The following is a 17,941-nucleotide window of genomic DNA, read 5'->3' on the forward strand; positions in this document are numbered from 1 at the left end:
TTTTAGTGCATATTTGGTGAAAGTCGTGTCTGTAACGGCCTCTTTAGGATCAACTATGGGCAGGATTTTTGATTTTTCAGACTGGACTAACGACCTCCAGTGAGTCGCCCTGTCTGGTATCTAAAATATTGTTGACAGAAATTATTAAATTAAACAGGTTTTGTCAATATTGCAAAACTTCAGGGGGCAGGAGTGCTACTTGGATGCACAAAATTGTTGCTTTGGTGCTCTTCAGTGTAGGGATCAGTCTCAAATACAAAAGTGAAAAAGCTGAGGCACTCAAAAAGTACAAAATAATGAAAAGCCTTTAATACCACAGATAAAGTTAAAGGGCCCATCTCATGCAACTTTTCAGAGCTTTCTACCTTCTAAGAGTGAAGTGTGGACCTTGTATATGTCACCAAAGTGGTTTTTAGATTGATTTGGCATTTTTTTAACAAACTGCAGCGTATTTCCGCCACCCTCCCACGTGACAACGAAATAAAGCTGCTACAACGATGACGTGGCAGCTACACCTATGACACGTTTGATGTAGCAGAAAGCACTGCATTGAACACAATATAATAAGTTTATTTCCTAGTGTTTATTAATACTTTACCAATCAGTAATGTTCAGCTGATGTCGACGCGGTGCTTGAGCTTCCTGCTCCTCAAAGTCCTCGTCCGATTCCGGGTCCAACACATACGGCCTTTCATAGTTCCTGGTCTGTGTCTGCCTCCCAGAAATCAGTAAGATTTCATAACTATTGTGTAATGGATGTTCCAAAACCCAAATTGTGCTTGTTTATGTGCAGAAGATACAATGTGAAAAGAGTTATTTTGCATGAGATGGGCCTTTTAAAATCACATCAACATGTTTCAGCCCTTTGGCCTTCATCAGGGCAAGAACTGTTTTGTCAATATTTCCTCTTTACCAATAATGTAAAAATGAAGTTAGATTTTCTTCTTAAATATTGATACTGATCGTGATCTTGTGAGATAAAATAACATTGTTTACACATTAAGAAATAAAAAAAATTGTTTTAGCGGTGGATGAGCTGCTTTGAGATCTTTTTCCAGAGCAGAATTTAATTAGACGCAGCCTCTTCCTCCTCCTCCTCCTCCTCCTCCTCTTCAGACACAGAGAGGTCAGCTGAGCCCCAACACTCCGCTATTACACTGGGAGCAAAACCATTATCGTCTGCGTAAAGAAATTCCTAAAATCATCATTTGGAGTGGGAATGTGATTTCCCTGTTTGATATCCCACTGTCGCCGTGGTTACGTGGGGGAACAAAAGGGTATATTTCTGGTCTGACTTTCTAATTGTAGGTGGAGATGAGGAGACGGCGTCATTTGGCTCCTTTGCATAATGAATCTATTCTTATCCGTGGGTTTCAGACGGCGAGATCAGGGCAATTAATTACAAAATGTTCTATTGTTGAAGGAGTCATCGAAATGGCGTCCGGAACAGAGGAAGCGGAGGATTTAGCTGTATTTAAAAACTCAAAGCGTATTTTTGATTTCTTTAAAACAGAAAAGCTTTTGAACACCATCATACTAAAAACTGTCTGTGGTTGAAGGACTTTCAGCTTGTCTCCATGGAGATGTTAATGCTTTACCTGGAATGTTACACAGTACAGCATTAAGGGCCAGTGTTGGGAGTAATGTGTTATAAGAGTAACGAATTACTGTAATGCGTTGCTTTTTGCTGTAACGCAGTAATGTGGAGTTACAAGGAAAAATGGTAATATTTTACTCGGTACAAATGTCAAGTCACAATGCTTTATTAACCTGGATTGAAGTGGTAGGTTTTTCGGTTTTCTTCATACAGATTCGCTATAATCGAAACGCCATCATTACAGTTCTGAATGTTGGGATGGGCAAGGATGTGCGCCCACGTAGACCGTCGGGTAAATGCGGGCGAAAGGACCACCACAGAGTTCCGCGCTACACGGGGTTAAACAAAGCTGACGCCGACGTCCTGGTTCAGTCCTGGTTTAGTTCTGGTTTTGTTCTGGTTCAGTCCTGGTTTTAGTCCTGGTTTTAGTCCTGGTTTCGTCATGGTTTAGATCTAGTTTATTCCTGGTTTAGACCTGGTTTAGTCCTGGTTCAGTCCTGGTTTTAGTCCTGGTTTCGTCTTGGTTTAGATCTAGTTTAGTCCTGGTTTAGTCCTGGTATAGACCTGGTTTAGACCTGGTTCAGTCCTGGTTCAGTCCTGGTTCAGTCCTGGTTTTAGTCCTGGTTTCGTCTTTGTTTAGATCTAGTTTAGTCCTGGTTTAGTCCTGGTTTAGTCCTGGTTTAGTCCTGGTATAGACCTGGTTTAGACCTGGTTCAGTCCTGGTTCAGTCCTGGTTTAGACCTGGTTTACTTCTGGTTTAGTCCTGGTTCAGACCTGGTTCAGTCCTGGTTTACTTCTGGTTTAGTCCTGGTTTTATCCTGGTTTAGACCTGGTTTTAGTCCTGGTTTAGTCCTGGTTTAGTCCTGGTTTAGTTCTGGTTTTAGTCCTGGTTTTTAGTCCTGGTTTCGTCTTGGTTTAGATCTAGTTTATTCCTGGTTCAGTCCTGGTTTAGAGTCCTGGTTCAGTCCTGGTTTAGTCCTGGTTTAGTCCTGGTTTAGTCCTGGTTTTAGTCCTGGTTTTAGTCCTGGTTTCGTCTTGGTTTAGATCTAGTTTATTCCTGGTTCAGTCCTGGTTTAGACCTGGTTCAGTCCTGGTTTAGTCCTGGTTTTAGTCCTGGTTTAGTCCTGGTTCAGTCCTGGTTCAGTCCTGGTTCAGTCCTGGTTTTAGTCCTGGTTTTAGTCCTGGTTTCGTCTTGGTTTAGATCTAGTTTATTCCTGGTTCAGTCCTGGTTTAGTCCTGGTTTAGTCCTGGTTCAGTCCTGGTTTAGTCCTGGTTCAGTCCTGGTTCAGTCCTGGTTTAGTATCTTCGCTTCAAAGTAACTTACTACAATAGTCGTGTAATGTCTTAAATTTTAAACACAGTAATCTTATAACGTAACAAATTACTTGACAGTAAATGACAGTAACAAGTCATAAATAACACATTACAGTTTTGAAGTAACTTGCCCAACATTTACCAACAAAATACATCGTGTACTTATTAAACTGTATTTCATAAACAAGTTGCAGTTGTCCAAATAAGAAACAAAATTATCATCTAACTTTAGGGAGCGTTTGTAGTTTTCCCCGATTGATAAAATGTCCTTTATTTGTCCTTTATTGAGAATATTGCAGTGTTACAACAGCAAAGTACAAGAACAGAAAAACAAAACAGAGCTATGATGAGAATTAAAGCTGCACTGTGTAGTTTTTCTGTCTGCGACGTGCTGCTTCAGTGAAATGGAGTCGTCACATTCAAAACTCTGAAAAACACCCATTTATATTCTGAGTTTGATATTCCATTGATTTCATGGTTGTTCGGTGTCTGCAGGTGTAAAAATAGACGTCTCTATCCTCCCTCTCTTTGTCTAACGCACTCTTTCTTTCTCTCTTTCTCTCCCTTCCTCTTTTTCTCCTTCTCCCTCTACTCACCCTCTCTTTCTCTTTCTCTCTCCTCCGACTTTCACCTCCCTCTGTCTCTCTTTCTTCCTCTCTCTCTCCCTCACACTTCTTCCTCCTTCCCTCCATCATTTTTTTTCTCTTTCATCCCACCTTCTCTCACTTTCTTCTCTCTTCTAAGTCTCATCTCTAACCCTCTCTCTTTCACCTCTCTCTTTCTCTCTTGTACCTGTACTCTCCTGCTCTTTCTCTCATCCCTCTCTCCTCCCTGCAGTCGATGGTCCATATACTCTCTTCTCCTCTCTGTCTCTCTTTCTTCCTCTCTCTCTCACGCTTCTTCCTCCTTCCCTCTCTCCGTCATTTTTTTTCTCTCTCATCCCCCTCTCTCTACCCACCTTCTCTCACTTTCTTCTCTCTTCTATGTCTCATCTCTAACCCTCTTCTCTTTCACCTCTCTCTTTCTCTCTTGTCCCGTCTCTCCTCCCCCTCTCTCATCCCTCTCTCCCTGCAGTCAACTCTCTCATCCTTGTCTTTTTCTCTCTCCTCTCCCTCTTTCTACCCCCCGTCTCTCTTCCTTCCTCTCATCCCTCTCTCTCCCTCTTTCTCTCTCATCTCTCTTTCCCCTTTTCTCCCTCCCTCGTCTCTGTTTTCCCCTTTTCTTTCTCTCATCCCTCTCTCCTCCGTGCAGTAAACGGACCATAGACTCTCTCCTCCTTGTCTCTCTCTCTTCTCTCTGTCTCTCCCTCCCTTTTTTTTCTCGTCCCCGTGTGTCTCCTTCCCCCTCTTTCTCTCCCTCTATCTCTCATCCCTCTCCTCCCTGCAGTCAACTCTCTCATCCTTGTCTTTTTCTCTCTCCTCTTGCTCTTTCTACCCCCCTTCCTCCCTCCATCTCTCTTCCCTCCCTCTTTCTCTCTTGTACCTGTACTCTCCCTCTCTTTCTCTCATCCCTCTCTCCTCCCTGCAGTCGATGGTCCATATACTCTCTTTCTCTCTCTCTCTCTCTTTTCTTCCTCTCTCTCTCACGCTTCTTCCTCCTTCCCTCTCCTCCATCATTTTTTTTCTCTTCTCATCCCCTCTCTCTACCCACCTTCTCTCACTTTCTTCTCTCTTCTAAGTCTCATCTCTAACCCTCTCTCTTTCACCTCTCTCTTTCTCTCTTGTCCCTGTCTCTCCTCCCCCTCTCTCATCCCTCTCCTCCCTGCAGTCAACTCTCTCATCCTTGTCTTTTTCTCTCTCCCTCTCCCTCTTTCTACCCCCCGTCTCTCTTCCTTCCTCTCATCCCTCTCTCTCCCTCTTTCTCTCTCATCTCTCTTTCCCCTTTTCTCCCTCCCTCGTCTCTGTTTCCCCCTTTCTTTCTCTCATCCCTCTCTCCTCCGTGCAGTAAACGGACCATAGACTCTCTCCTCCTTGTCTCTCTCTCTTCTCTCTGTCTCTCCCTCCCTTTTTTTCTTTCGTCCCTGTGTCTCCTTCCCCCTCTTTCTCTCCCTCTATCTCTCATCCCTCTCCTCCCTGCAGTCAACTCTCTCATCCTTGTCTTTCTCTCTCCCTCTTGCTCTTTCTACCCCCCATTCCTCCCTCCCTCTTTCTCTCTTGTACCTGTACTCTCCCTCTCTTTCTCTCATCCCTCTCTCCCCCCTGCAGTCGACGGTCCATATACTCTCTTCTCCTCTCTGTCTCTGTCTCTTTTTCTTCATCTCTCTCGTGCTTATTCCTCTCTCCCTCTCTCACACACTTCCCTCTTCCTCTCCCTCACTCCCTCTCTTCCTCTCCTCTTCTCTCTCTCCTCCCCTGCAGTCATCCCATCCGCAGACACCTGAACAATAGTACCTCTCCTCTCCGCTCGTCCTCTTTGTGTTTTCAGGAGGGACTCTGTTTTCAAATGTCTCTTTTTCACCTTGACATTTAAGACTCTAGATGTCCCCTCAGCGCAGACCAGACCCGCGGCCGCCATTTTACTCCTGCCACAAAATGGACGAATTACTTCTTTTGTTTTTGTCTCTGAAGCTCCCGACGCAATCCAGGCGGAGATGTGTCCCACTTTCAGCACTGACGGATGGGTCAAATGCAGAGGACGAATCGCCCAACGGGGACTTTAAGGCGAACCTTATTAACCTTAAATTTAAACGTCCCAGATTACGTTATTTTCTGATCGGTTATAATGTTGTTTCCTCGTCACAAACAGACCTGGAGTTGTAAATTCCCCTTTAACTGCTATAGTTATAGTTCTGTTTATTTAGATCAGATTATTTGTGGCCTGCTGTAGCTTTAGATCTTTACCTTTAACCTATCCAAGACCCTATCCACACTAGTGCGTATTCGAGCCGTTTTCGTTGTGGATGCAGTGTTCGTCCACACTAATCCGATGGAAGACGCCTCCAGAGACAGAACGGTCTGGTGCCGCGAGCTCCCACGAATTTATTTGAGTGCAGATCAGATCCGGCACTGTGTGGACGCCTGAAAACGCTGATACGCTGATGTAGTTCTATGCGCCGCGAAGTAATTCTCCGCCGAAACGCTAAGAGGCTAGAATATATGTCCATTCATATATACGGTCTGTGCGTACGACCTGCAGACGTATAATCTCTGAAAAGTTTAACATGAATCATCTCCAACGCGACACAAACACAGAACAGACTCACCATCAGCAGAACACCCCTCTGTCACAGAAAGAACACTCATATTCCACTGAGTCGTGTCCTTTAGTCCGACAGAAGTTGAACTGCATCAGCGCACAAGGAGGGAGCTGTTTTTTGAGCGCTCAGTTTATGCAAATGAGCCATGTGGTTTTAAGTTTCATTTCTGTAAAACGTAAACAAATGTGCTCAAAGCTGTGTCGATAGGGAAGACTTGCGGACACAGAAACGACGTGTCTGGACGCAAATCGTTTCCGATGCGATGATACGGTGATTTGTTTCTGTGTAAACGTAGCCTAAAGGTAAAAAAAAAAGTAGCTATTGACTTGAAAACTACCGCTTCATGACATCACAAGGTGGAACAGAGCATTTTGAGCTTTGGAGATGTAGACAAACTAATAATAAAGTGTTGCTCAAACATGTGAATGAAATAATGAATGACATAACAATCTATAACACGACTTAAAGCTCACAAAAGTCAATCAGTTTTGCTTAATATCGGACTTTTAAATTACAAGAATTGGTTGAGTGAGAAGGAGACACGGTGTTCTTTTGGATTTGTTTCGACTTGGTCATAAATGTTCCACAGTACGGCATTAAAATGATAAATAAAACTTTGATTTATTCAGTTACAAGCACCTTTCCTATTTCTTATTTTTCTTATTTAAAAAAAAAGAAAAAGACTTGTCATCTGCTTGTCTCACCTTCTTGTCTCCACGCCATACTCTGGAACATTCAAAACAACATCTCCATGGAAACAAGATGTTAGCAGACCCCCCCACCGTGCAGAAAAATCACACAGTGCGCCTTTAATTCTAGCATTTCCCAGCTATTAAAGAGATTTCTGTTCGTATCGAATGACTCGGTGTAGTTTTTCTCTCTCATTTCCTGTTCTACATTGGGCCTAATCGCTCATTATAAGATCTTTGTTTTTCCGACGGAGAATCCGAGGCGCGCGGGTCACGGGTTCAAGAATCCACAACGAGGAAAATCAAATATATCGACGTTCTCGTTTATTCCGAGTGGCTCAAACCAGTTCAATGAAAACAGCTGGACTCCCTCCTCCCACTGTCACTCCATCTCCTCTGTTATCTCCACATCATGAGGCTGAATACCGCTCCACCGCTTTGTCTCGTACTGTTAATTTAAAGCTGCGTTGTGTAACATTTCTAGTGGAGGGTCCGTCCCCTGCCTGTTGCTATGGTTATGTCATTGCTCTACCTTACATTTATTCAATTACAAGTGGTTTTATAGCTCGAAAATACCTAGAAAAACAAGAATTCTGACTCTGATCTTGGTCTGGTTTGGTTTCCATGGAGATAGAAAGGTTTAATGCCACACTGTGAAACATTCCAGACAAAACAATAACATCTCCATGGAGAAAAGCAGATTTTTAGTGTCTTAAAAAAACAGGAAAAATAGAGAGTTTGCAGTGGTCCAAAGTTGAGTTTATAAGAGCACTTTAGAACTCTCAGAAATCAGCGCAGAGTTTACAATCGCAGTAAAGCTAGAATGCAAATGTGCACTTCCTGATTTCACTTATTTTCAGATTTATTTTGACCTCAAGAGCTACTTATACAAATCCTATCGTATGTAAAAGAAAAAAAACGGCTCTTAAAATTGTGAATTCTATACTAACTAGAATTCTAACATTGTCATTATTATTGGTAAAATTGTAAAAAAAAAAAATTAAATAAATAAATAATTACACCTTCTTTTTTTTCATTCTTGCTTGCACTTCAAAAAAATTTATTTCAGCGGAATTTACAATATTAAAATCTGCCAAATATTCTGTACGTCTGTCTTTTTGAGTGAGTGAGTTGAGTCTTTTTTGTGTTTTTAAACGGTGTGTGTGTGTTTTTGTGATTTCCCACAGTGCACCAGTCCATGATGCCGGCCCAGGGCTCCGGGTTCCACGCTCCCCTGGTCCAGTCCAGCCCCGGTCTGTCTGTGCCCCCCGCCCCCCAACAAAGCAATATGAACCCTGCCCCCATACAGGGCATGCTGCTCCAGTACCCCACCATGCAGGCCTATCAGGTATGGAACAACTCTCTCTCTCTCTCTCTCTCTGTCTGTACGTCTGTCTGTCTGTCCTCCTCTCTCTCTCTCTCTCTCTCTCTCTGTCTGTCTCTCTCCTCTCTGTCTCTCTCCTCTCTCTCTCTCCTCTCTGTCTCTCTCCCTCTGTCTCTCACTCTCTGTCTGTCCCTCTGTCTCTCTCTATCTCTCTGTCTGTCTCTCTCGCTCTCTATCTGTCTGTCTGTTTCTCTCTCTCTCTCTCTCTCTCTGTCTTCTCTCTCTCTGTCTGTCTCTGTCTGTCTCTCTCTCTGTCTCTCTCTATCTGTCTGTCTGTTTCTCTCTCTGTCTGTCTGTCTGTTCTCCTCTCTCCCTCTGTCTCTCTCTATCTCTCTGTCTGTCTGTCTTTCTCTCTCTCTCTTCCTCCCTCTTTCTATCTCTCTTTCTCTGTCTGTCTGTCTGTTTCTCTCTGCCTCTCTCTCTCTCGCCTGTCTCTTTCCCTCTTTCTCTTTCTTTGTCTGTCTTTCTTGCTCTCTCTCTCTCCCTCCCTCTTTCTCTCTGTCTGTCTCTCTCCCTCTCTCTCTCTCTGTGTCTGTCTCTTTCTCTCTTTCCCTCTTTCTCTTTCTTTGTCTGTCTTTCTTGCTCTCTCTCTCTCCCTCCCTCTTTCTCTCTGTCTGTCTCTCTCCCTCTCTCTCTCTCTGTGTCTGTCTCTTTCTCTTTCCTCTTTCTCTCTCTTTCTCTGTGTTTCTCTCTCTCTCCCTCCCACCCACTTTCTATCTCTCTTTCTCTCTTTCCTCTTTCTCTTTCTCTCTCTCTCTCTTCCTCTTTCTATCTTTCTTTCTCTCTGTCTGTCTCTCTCTCTCTGTCTGTCTCTCTCTCTCTCTCTCTCTCTCTCTTTCTCTCTGTCTGTCTCTCTCTCTCTCTCTCTCTCTGTCTCTCTCTCTCTCTGTCTGTCTCTCTATCTCTCTTTCTCTCTCTCTTTCCTTCCTCTTGCCCTCTCTCCACATCTCTCTCCTCCCTCTCTCCCCATCTCTCTCCTCCCTCTTTCCATCTCCCTCTCTCCTCCCTCTCTCCCAGTCTCTCTATTTTCCTGTCTCCATCTCTCTCTTCCCTCGCCCTCTGTCCATCTCTCTCCTCCCTTCTTCTTCCTCTCTTCTGTCAGATCACATAATACACCCAGTCAACCTCTCTCTTTCTCTCTCTTCTCTCCCTCTTTCTTTCTCTCTTTCCCTCCTCCCTCTCTCCTGTGTCAGATAGCATAATGTAACCCCGTCAGTAATTGAATGGGGTCCCTCAGACCGTCTTATTTTGTTATGAATGACATTTGCGCTCGTCTCTCGGGGGCCGCTGCTTTTGTATTCTTGTCACGCCGTAAAAAAAAAAAAAAAAAAAAAGGTTTCATTTTGGACTCGGTGCAGATATTAAACTGAAAGATCACTGTTTTACCCCACACCTGTTTGTCCTTGAGTTCTGGAAAGTGCCGTACGCGTCACTCAAACGGGTTTTTACAAAGGACGGACGGTTTGGGGGGTTTAAATGTCTCAGATTTCTATTGGAAAAACGTCACTATTTTAGACTACTTCAATACATGTTTTCATACGGTTCAATTGAATAAAAACTAAAAAATATATATGTATGTACAGTAAATCGATCAAATAAAATGTTAAAGCTGAACTATGTAACATTTCTACCTAAAATATTCGGCATTAAACGCACATATTATGCTGTTTTTGGGCAGTTTTAATGTTGTTTTCTCGTCAAAAAACAAAACTTCGAGTTGTGTTTTGTTTCATTCACACATGTTTAACGCACAACCCCTTCTTCTCTCAAACCGAAAACACTCTGTGCCACTTTGTGATGTCATCAAGTGCTCCACTGTGTTGTTAAACTCCACACACCTTCACTAGAATCAGCTGGATAATTTTAGCCTTGGAATTGTGAATCTCTACTGAACTAAAGATAAAAATGTAGCTGTTGGTTTTAAAATGATCTGACTTTTTTTGCCGAAACATTATTTAAAAACAAAAAATCTTTTGGACATCGGCCATGTGAGTGTGCGATGCAGTTTTTCACTTTTGTCTTGCTGCTCCTTGCATTTGCACCTCTACAAGAATTTTGGTGCGCCTTTTCTGGTTCTTTTGTGTGTGTAGCTCTTAACATGAAATTTACGGCTTCATGACATCACAAGGTGGAACAGAGCGTGTTGAGCTTTGAGTAATCCTGCATTATTAGTCTGTCTACGTCTCCAAACACGTGTGAATGAAACAAAACACAACTAAACACAACATGCTTAAAGCTCAAAAGAGTCAATTTTGTGTAATATAGGAGCTTTAAAAAAATGTATCTACCTAACATTTATTGAAACTCGAAAAATACAATAAAAAGTGATGCATAAAAATAGTGATGTTAAAGGTGCACTGTGTAACTTTTTGGTTGGGGGTTCGTCACCTATGGTCATGAACTTTGGGTAATGACCGAAAGAACGAGATTGTCGATACAAATGGTCGAAATGAGTGGCTGGGCGCTCCCTTACAGACAGGGTGAGGAGCTCGGAGTAGAGCCGCTGCTCCTCCACGTCAAGCGGAGCAGCTGACTCATGTCCCACCAGAAGGAGGCCTCGAGGAAGACCCAGGACACGCTGGAGGGACTATGTCTCTGGGCTGGCCTGGGAACACCTTGGGGTCCCCCCTGGAGGAGCTGGAGGAAGTGTCCAGGGTGAAGGAAGTCTGGGAGTCCCTGCTTAGACTCCTGCCCTCGGATAAGTGGAAGAAAATGGATGGATGGATGTCTTTGCTTTGGAATGTTCCACAGTGTGACATTAAACAGCTCTACTTTACATTATTTATTTATTTATTTTGCACGTACAACATAACAATAAAAAAAAAATCACACTAGATAAAAAATTAGGTGCTGGAAGAGGAAAAAAAACAACTAAAAGGGCTCATATTAAAGCCTCCACCTTATGAATAAATAATAATAATAATAATAATAATAATAATAATAATAATAATAATAATGCATCAGTTTTATATAGCACTTTTTTGGACTTTTAAAGATGCTTAAATTAAATTGACATTAAAAACTGAACATTATCGCTGTGCATAAAAAATACATAAGTAAAATTACGTTTAAACACCATGGATTAAATTAATTTGATTCAAACATGGATTAAAACACAATGAAACATCCACAATTGAATGATTATCAAACATTACCATGAAATATCAAACATTTCCTCACACTTGTTAAACAACAACAAACAACAGCCAGATGTGAAACCAGATTATTCAATTACAGGTGGTTTTAATACTAATTGTTTAATGGTTTTGGTCTCCATGAAGATAGAAAGGTTTAATGCCATACTGTGAAACATTCCAGACAATGCAATAATTGTAATCTTTATGAAGAAAAGCCTTTGACGGACCTTCCACCAGAAAAGTTACACAATGCAGCTTTGAAAATGTACCGCTGAAATAAATAAGCCCACACGTTTCTTTTTCTTTGACTTTGGCTGTGCTGTGTCTCTCAGCAGGTGTCCGTGCCGCAGCAGCAGTACCAGCAGCCTGTGTTTGTCCCGTGTCAGCCCGGACAGCAGGGGGCAGTGTCTGTGGGAGGGGTCCAGCCGTGCTACAGCCTCCTGCCCCCAAACCAGCACACCACCATGAGGTAAAGGTCAAAGGTCACGTCTTATGTTGTGTGTTTGTAGAAGAATAAAGAAACTAGAGCGGAGAATCACAGGGTCTGACATGGTTCGATACACAATGTTTACAGTTTTATAAGACTCAAGTATTTCTTTGTTATATCACTGTCACGGATTTTTATTGCATAAACATTGTTGGGCAAGTAACTTTAAAACTGTAATGTGTTATTTATGACTTGTTACTGTAATTTTAAAGCAATTTGTTACATCACAATATCACTGTATTTAAAATGTAAAACATTACACGACTATTGCAGCACTTTAAATTACTGCCAAAGATGCCGAACTTTTGTGTCATATATGGACTGAACCAGGACTAAACCAGGTCTAAACTAGGACTGAACTAGGACTGAACGGAGGACTGAACCAGGACTAAACCAGGTCTAAACTAGGACTGAACTAGGACTGAACGGAGGACTGAACCAAGACTAAACTACTGCTGAACTAGAACTGAACCGAGGACTGAACCGAGGACTAAACCAGGACTAAACCAGAACTGAACCAGATCTGAACCAGGACTAAAAATCGGGACTAAACCAGGACTGAACCAGGATTGAACCAGGACTAAACCAGGACTAAATCAGGACTAAACCAGGATTAAAACAGGACTGAACCAGATCTGAACCAGGACTAAATCAGGACTAAACCAGGATTAAAACAGGACTAAAACAGGCCTAAACCAGGACTAAACCAGGACTGAACCAGGACTAAACCAGGTCTAAACTAGGACTGAACTAGGACTGAACGGAGGACTGAACCAAGACTAAACTACTGCTGAACCAGAACTGAACCCAGGACTGAAACGAGGACTAAACCAGGACTAAACCAGATCTGAACCAGGACTAAAAATCGGGACTAAACCAGGACTAAACCAGGACTGAACCAGGGCTGAACCAGGACTAAAACAGGACTAAATCAGGACTGAACCAGAACTGAACCAGGACTAAACCAGGACTAGACCAGGACTAAACCAGGACTAAACCAGGACTAAAACAGGACTAAAACAGGCCTAAACCAGGACTAAACCAGGACTAAACCAGGACTAAACCAGGACTAAATCAGGACTAAACCAGGACTAAACCAGGACTAACCCCAAGCCCGTGGAGCTGGGTGTCCACGGTCTTGTCCTGACATTCGTAACCATAACGATGACGTTTCACCGCTGCTGATATTGTGGTGATTTTAGTGAATTTATATGAAGAAAAATGAAAAACTCACCATTTTAATACTGCTTTTTGAGACCTACCAATGAAAAATGGGAAAAAAAATCTTATTGATCTCATCATTTTCCTTATGTCTGAGCAAAGTTTTGGCAACTTTGTCTCATGAAATCTTTTATTTTTGACATTAATGATGAACTTTAAACACTCCTGCATGTAACAATGAAAAATATGGCTTTTGTTAAGTTTAGTTCTGGTTTGGTCCTCCTTTAGTCCCCTTTTAATCCTCATTTATTCCTAATTCTGGTTAAATCCTGGTTTGAATCGTCGAAAATCCTGGTTTTATTGTAGTTTAGTCCTGATATAAGTTTAGTTTAGACTTGTTTAACTCCTGGTTTTCACTTTTATTACTTCTTGTCTACTCCTTTAGTGCATTATCTGTACATTTTTTTTCTTTTTGGCGTTAATAATCACTCATTTTAGACCCTCTTGCATGTAAAAACGAACACATGTTTAATTGTGTTTACATCTAAATCCTCAATTACATTAACTCGTGTTTTCGCCGCCGTCCTCTCTCTGATTAATGTTCTCGCACAGTGACATTTCTTAATCACTAAAACTCGCCACAATTGCGTTAAGATGCACTTATTATCCCGTTTCGTGTCCGGGCTCATCCATCACGGCAGATCCGCGCGCATATTTTTAGCGAGGGAAAAACAGCTTGACTAGTGAATCCCTCGGTGAGGAAAAGCCAAGGTTATGAGTCTTCTCTATGGGGGAAAAAAATGATGTTATTACCGTAATACATGTTCTAAAGGGGCACCGAGAACAGCTCATGAATGCCAAATCTGACACTGTCTCATAGTTTATACAGCATTATGCTTTTCTAGTCTGACAAGCTCGGCGCATCCCCTCTCATTAAAACTGATTGATGGAACCAGTTCACCTTAAGCTAAATCATTATTTTGCTTTTCCTCCGTGGACCTCATCAATCTGCACACGAGCGACAGGCCGGGACTACAGGGAGGACTGTAATATGACGAGGCTTAGTATAATCCTGCTTAAGTCCTGGTTTAGTTTTGGTTTGGTCCTGGTTTAGTCCTGGTTTGGAACTGGTCTGCTGCACTCACACTAGTCTAATCGATCCAGGCCCAGGCTCGGCACTGTGGGACTTTGGTCCAGTTGGATGAGGTGGGACACGATTTTACTTTTCGAGCCATGACAGGTGCGCTGATGTTACTCATACGAGGAAAACAGTCCAGTCTAAGGCCCCATCCACACTAGTACATATTTGAGTCGTTTTTTTTGTTGTGGATGCAGTGTTCGTCCACACTAATCCGATGGAAAACGGCTCCAGAGACGGAAAGATCAGGTGCCGCCAACTCCCACAAATTCATCTGAGTACAGATCTGATTCGGCACTGTGTGGACGCCTCAAAACGCTGATACGCTGATGTAGGAGCTCTAGTTGCGTCACTGTGACTTGCATCTTCCTGATTCACTGGGTTTGTGACATCGGTCATGTGACGCTATTGTCGAATACAGTTTAAATAAACCATAGACAAATGGGAAACAGCGTAACTAGAACTACTTGCTGGTACACGGTCCACGAAAAGACTGTTTTTGCGCTTGTCATCTTCCTCGGCTCAAAATCGGCTGCTGCAACTTACTAGTTTTTCAGGTGGCTCGCGTTAAACGGCGAAATATTGTTCTAGAGTTCTGTGCGTATGACCTGCAGACGTATAATCTCTGAAAAGTTTAATAGGATAGAAGCACCATCAGCAGAACACCCCTCTGTCACAGAAAAAACACTCATATTCCACTGAGTCGGGTCCTTTTTAAGTCCGACAGAAGCTGAACCGCATCAGCGCACAATATCAAGCTGTTTTTTTGAAGCTTAGTTTATGCAAATTAACCATGTGGTTTTAAGTTTTTTTTCTATAAAACGTAAACAAATGTGCTCAAAGCTGTGTGGATAGCGAAGGATTGCGGACACAGAAACGACGTGTCTGGATGCAAATCGTTTCCGATACGGTGATTCCTTTCAGTGTAAACGTAACCTGAAACACACAGTGAATCCACACTCACCTTCCATGAGGACTGGACTGTGACGAAAGTTTAGCTCCTCCTGTCCTCGCTCCTCCACGCTATTTTTACATCCATAAACTCTTGGAGGAGCGCGTTTCACAAGAGGACTCATATCTGCCTCACTGTTTAATAGATATTTCTGCCGCTGGACTTATTTTCTCCGCTAAAAACTTTGGCTCTGCTGCGCGACATGTAAACAAACAGCACCACATGTTTACGTCATCAGGTGTAACTGCGGGTTCTTAAGTCCTAGTGTGAGTGTGCCCAGTAACTCTCTGAAGTCCTGGTTTAGTCCTCCTTTAGTCCTGGTTTAGTCATAGTTCAGTCCTAGGTTTGTCCTGCAATCAAACAGTAGAACTAGAGAGAGTACAAACATTTATCTATAACCCAACAGAAAAGTGAGAGCGAGGAGGAGAGGTGACTTTGGGCCTGTCCCAGCTGTGAGGGGGGCACATGGGGGGCACATGATTTATGTGACTGTGGGACAGAGAGGAGGGGGGGTCCCACGAGGACCACATGTCAGAGAAAGACCCCGAAACCAGGTCTACACAAGGACTAAACTAGGACTGGAACAAGTCTACACAAGGACTAAACTAGGACTGGAACAGGACTAAACAAGGACTGAAACAAGTCTACACAAGGACTAAACTAGGACTGGAACAGGACTAAACAAGGACTGGAACAGGACTAAACAAGGACTAAACCAGGTCTACACAATGACTAAACTAGGACTGGAACAGGACTAAACAAGGACTGAAACAGGTCTACACAAGGACTAAACTAGGACTGGAACAGGACTAAACAAGGACTGGAACAGGACTAAACAAGGACTAAACCAGGTCTACACAATGACTAAACTAGGACTGAAACAGGACTAAACTAGAACTAAACTAGGACTGAAACAGGTCTACACAAGGACTTAACTAAGACTGGAACAGGACTGAACCAGGACTGAACCAGGACTGAACCAGGACTAAACAAGGACTAAACAAGGACTAAACAAGGACTGGAACAGGACTAAACAAGGACTAAATAAGGACTAAACTAGGACTAAACTAGGACTGAAACAGGTCTACACAAAGACTTAACTAAGACTGGAACAGGACTGAACCAGGACTGAACCAGGACTAAACAAGGACTAAACAAGGACTAAACTAGAACTAAACTAGGACTAAACTAGGACTGAAACAGGTCTACACAAAGACTTAACTAAGACTGGAACAGGACTAAACCAGGACTAAACAAGGAATAAACTCGGACTGGAACAGGACTAAACTAGTACTGAAAAAGAACTGAAACAAGACTAAAGAAGGACTAAACGAGGACCAAGGTACAAGGACTAGGACTAAATTTGAACTACCAAACAGGGTACACTTTATAGTCTTGGTTCAGTTCCGGTGTAGTCCTGTTTTAAGCCTGGTTTAATCAGTTTAGTTTCAGTCCTAGCTTAGTCCTGGTTCAGTCCTAGTTTAGTCCCGTTCCAGTCCTGGTTTAGTCCCGTTCCAGACCTGGTTGTAAGTAGGTCACTCTGAAGCCAGAATGATTTATGTGAGAGGGAGAGAAAGTCCCAGGAGATCTGGACTTCACCTGGACCAGCTGTAGACCGAGTTGAGCCTGGTCCCCGCGGCAACGGGATGTACAGCCTGGTCCCCGCGGCAACGAGACATACAGCCTGGTCCCCGCGGCAACGGGATGGAGCTTAGCAACAACCAGATGTCCCATTCTAATGAAGCAGCAGCAGCTTAAGGAGAGATTTCTTTGTCATCTGTTTTAAAGTGTTTGAATAAGCACTTTTCAGTCAGAACTAGACCAGGACTAAACTAGGACTGAACCAGGGCTGAACCAGGACTAGACCAAGACTAAAACAGGGCTAAAACAGGGCTAAAACAGGACTAGACTAGACTAGACTAAACCAGGACTGGGACTAAAACAGGGCTAAACCAGGATTAAACCAGGACTAAACCAGGACTAAACCGGGACTAGACTAGACAGACCAGGACTAAACCAGGACTGGACCAGGACAGAACTAGGACTGAACCAGTGCTAAACAAGGGCTGAATTAGGACTAAACTGTACTGATTTTGCACTTTTCAACCAGGACTAGACTGGGACTCGACCGGACTGAACCAGGTTGAACCAGGACTAAACCGGACTAACTGGGACTGAACCAGGGCTGAACCAGGACTAGACCAAGACTAAAACAGGGCTAAAGGATTGACAGACTAGACTAGGACTAACAGGACTAGACTAGACTAGACCAGGACTAAACCAGGACTGGACCAGGACTGGACAAGACTAGACCAGGACTGACCTTGACAGAACTAGGACTGAACCAGTGCTAAACAAGGGCTGAATTAGGACTAAAACTGATTTTTGCACTTTTCAGGACTAGAACTCGACCAGGACTGAACCACTGAACCAGGACTAAGCAGGACTAAACCGGGACTAAACTAGGACTGAACCAGGGCTGAACCAGGACTAGACCAAGACTAAAACAGGGCTAAAACAGGGCTAAAACAGGACTAGACTAGGACTAGACCAGGAGTAAACCAGGACTGGACCAAGACTAAAACAGGGCTAAACCAGGATTAAACCAGGACTAAACCAGGACTAAACCGGGACTAGACTAGGACTAGACCAGGACTAAACCAGGACTGGACCAGGACAGAACTAGGACTGAACCAGTGCTAAACAAGGGCTGAATTAGGACTAAACTGTACTGATTTTTGCACTTTTCAACCAGGACTAGACTGGGACTCGACCGGGACTGAACCAGGTCTGAACCAGGACTAAACCGGGACTAAACTGGGACTGAACCAGGGCTGAACCAGGACTAGACCAAGACTAAAACAGGGCTAAACCAGGATTAAACCA

At 43.2% G+C, this 17,941-nt stretch overlaps 1 protein-coding gene across 3 annotated transcripts in view; it reads left to right on the plus strand.

Moving 5' to 3' along the window:
• Positions 1-17,941, plus strand: part of LOC110173254 (R3H domain-containing protein 1-like) — a 153,935-nt gene that overhangs the window by 106,525 nt on the left and 29,469 nt on the right. For 2 of the 3 annotated variants that reach the window (XR_008633441.1, XM_055163504.1), the window contains exons 16-17: positions 7,984-8,144; positions 11,650-11,786. Coding sequence is in view for 2 of the 3 variants with exons in the window: in XM_055163504.1 (XP_055019479.1) it covers positions 7,984-8,144; positions 11,650-11,786 (298 nt within the window). In the remaining variant the exon portion in view is untranslated. The remainder of the gene's footprint in view (positions 1-7,983; positions 8,145-11,649; positions 11,787-17,941) is intronic. The other variant, XM_055163511.1, reaches the window with a different exon arrangement.

Source organism: Boleophthalmus pectinirostris, unplaced genomic scaffold, assembly GCF_026225935.1.
Source record: "Boleophthalmus pectinirostris isolate CB_2022bp ecotype Guang Dong unplaced genomic scaffold, ASM2622593v1 HiC_scaffold_11, whole genome shotgun sequence".
NCBI lineage: Eukaryota > Metazoa > Chordata > Actinopteri > Gobiiformes > Gobiidae > Boleophthalmus > Boleophthalmus pectinirostris.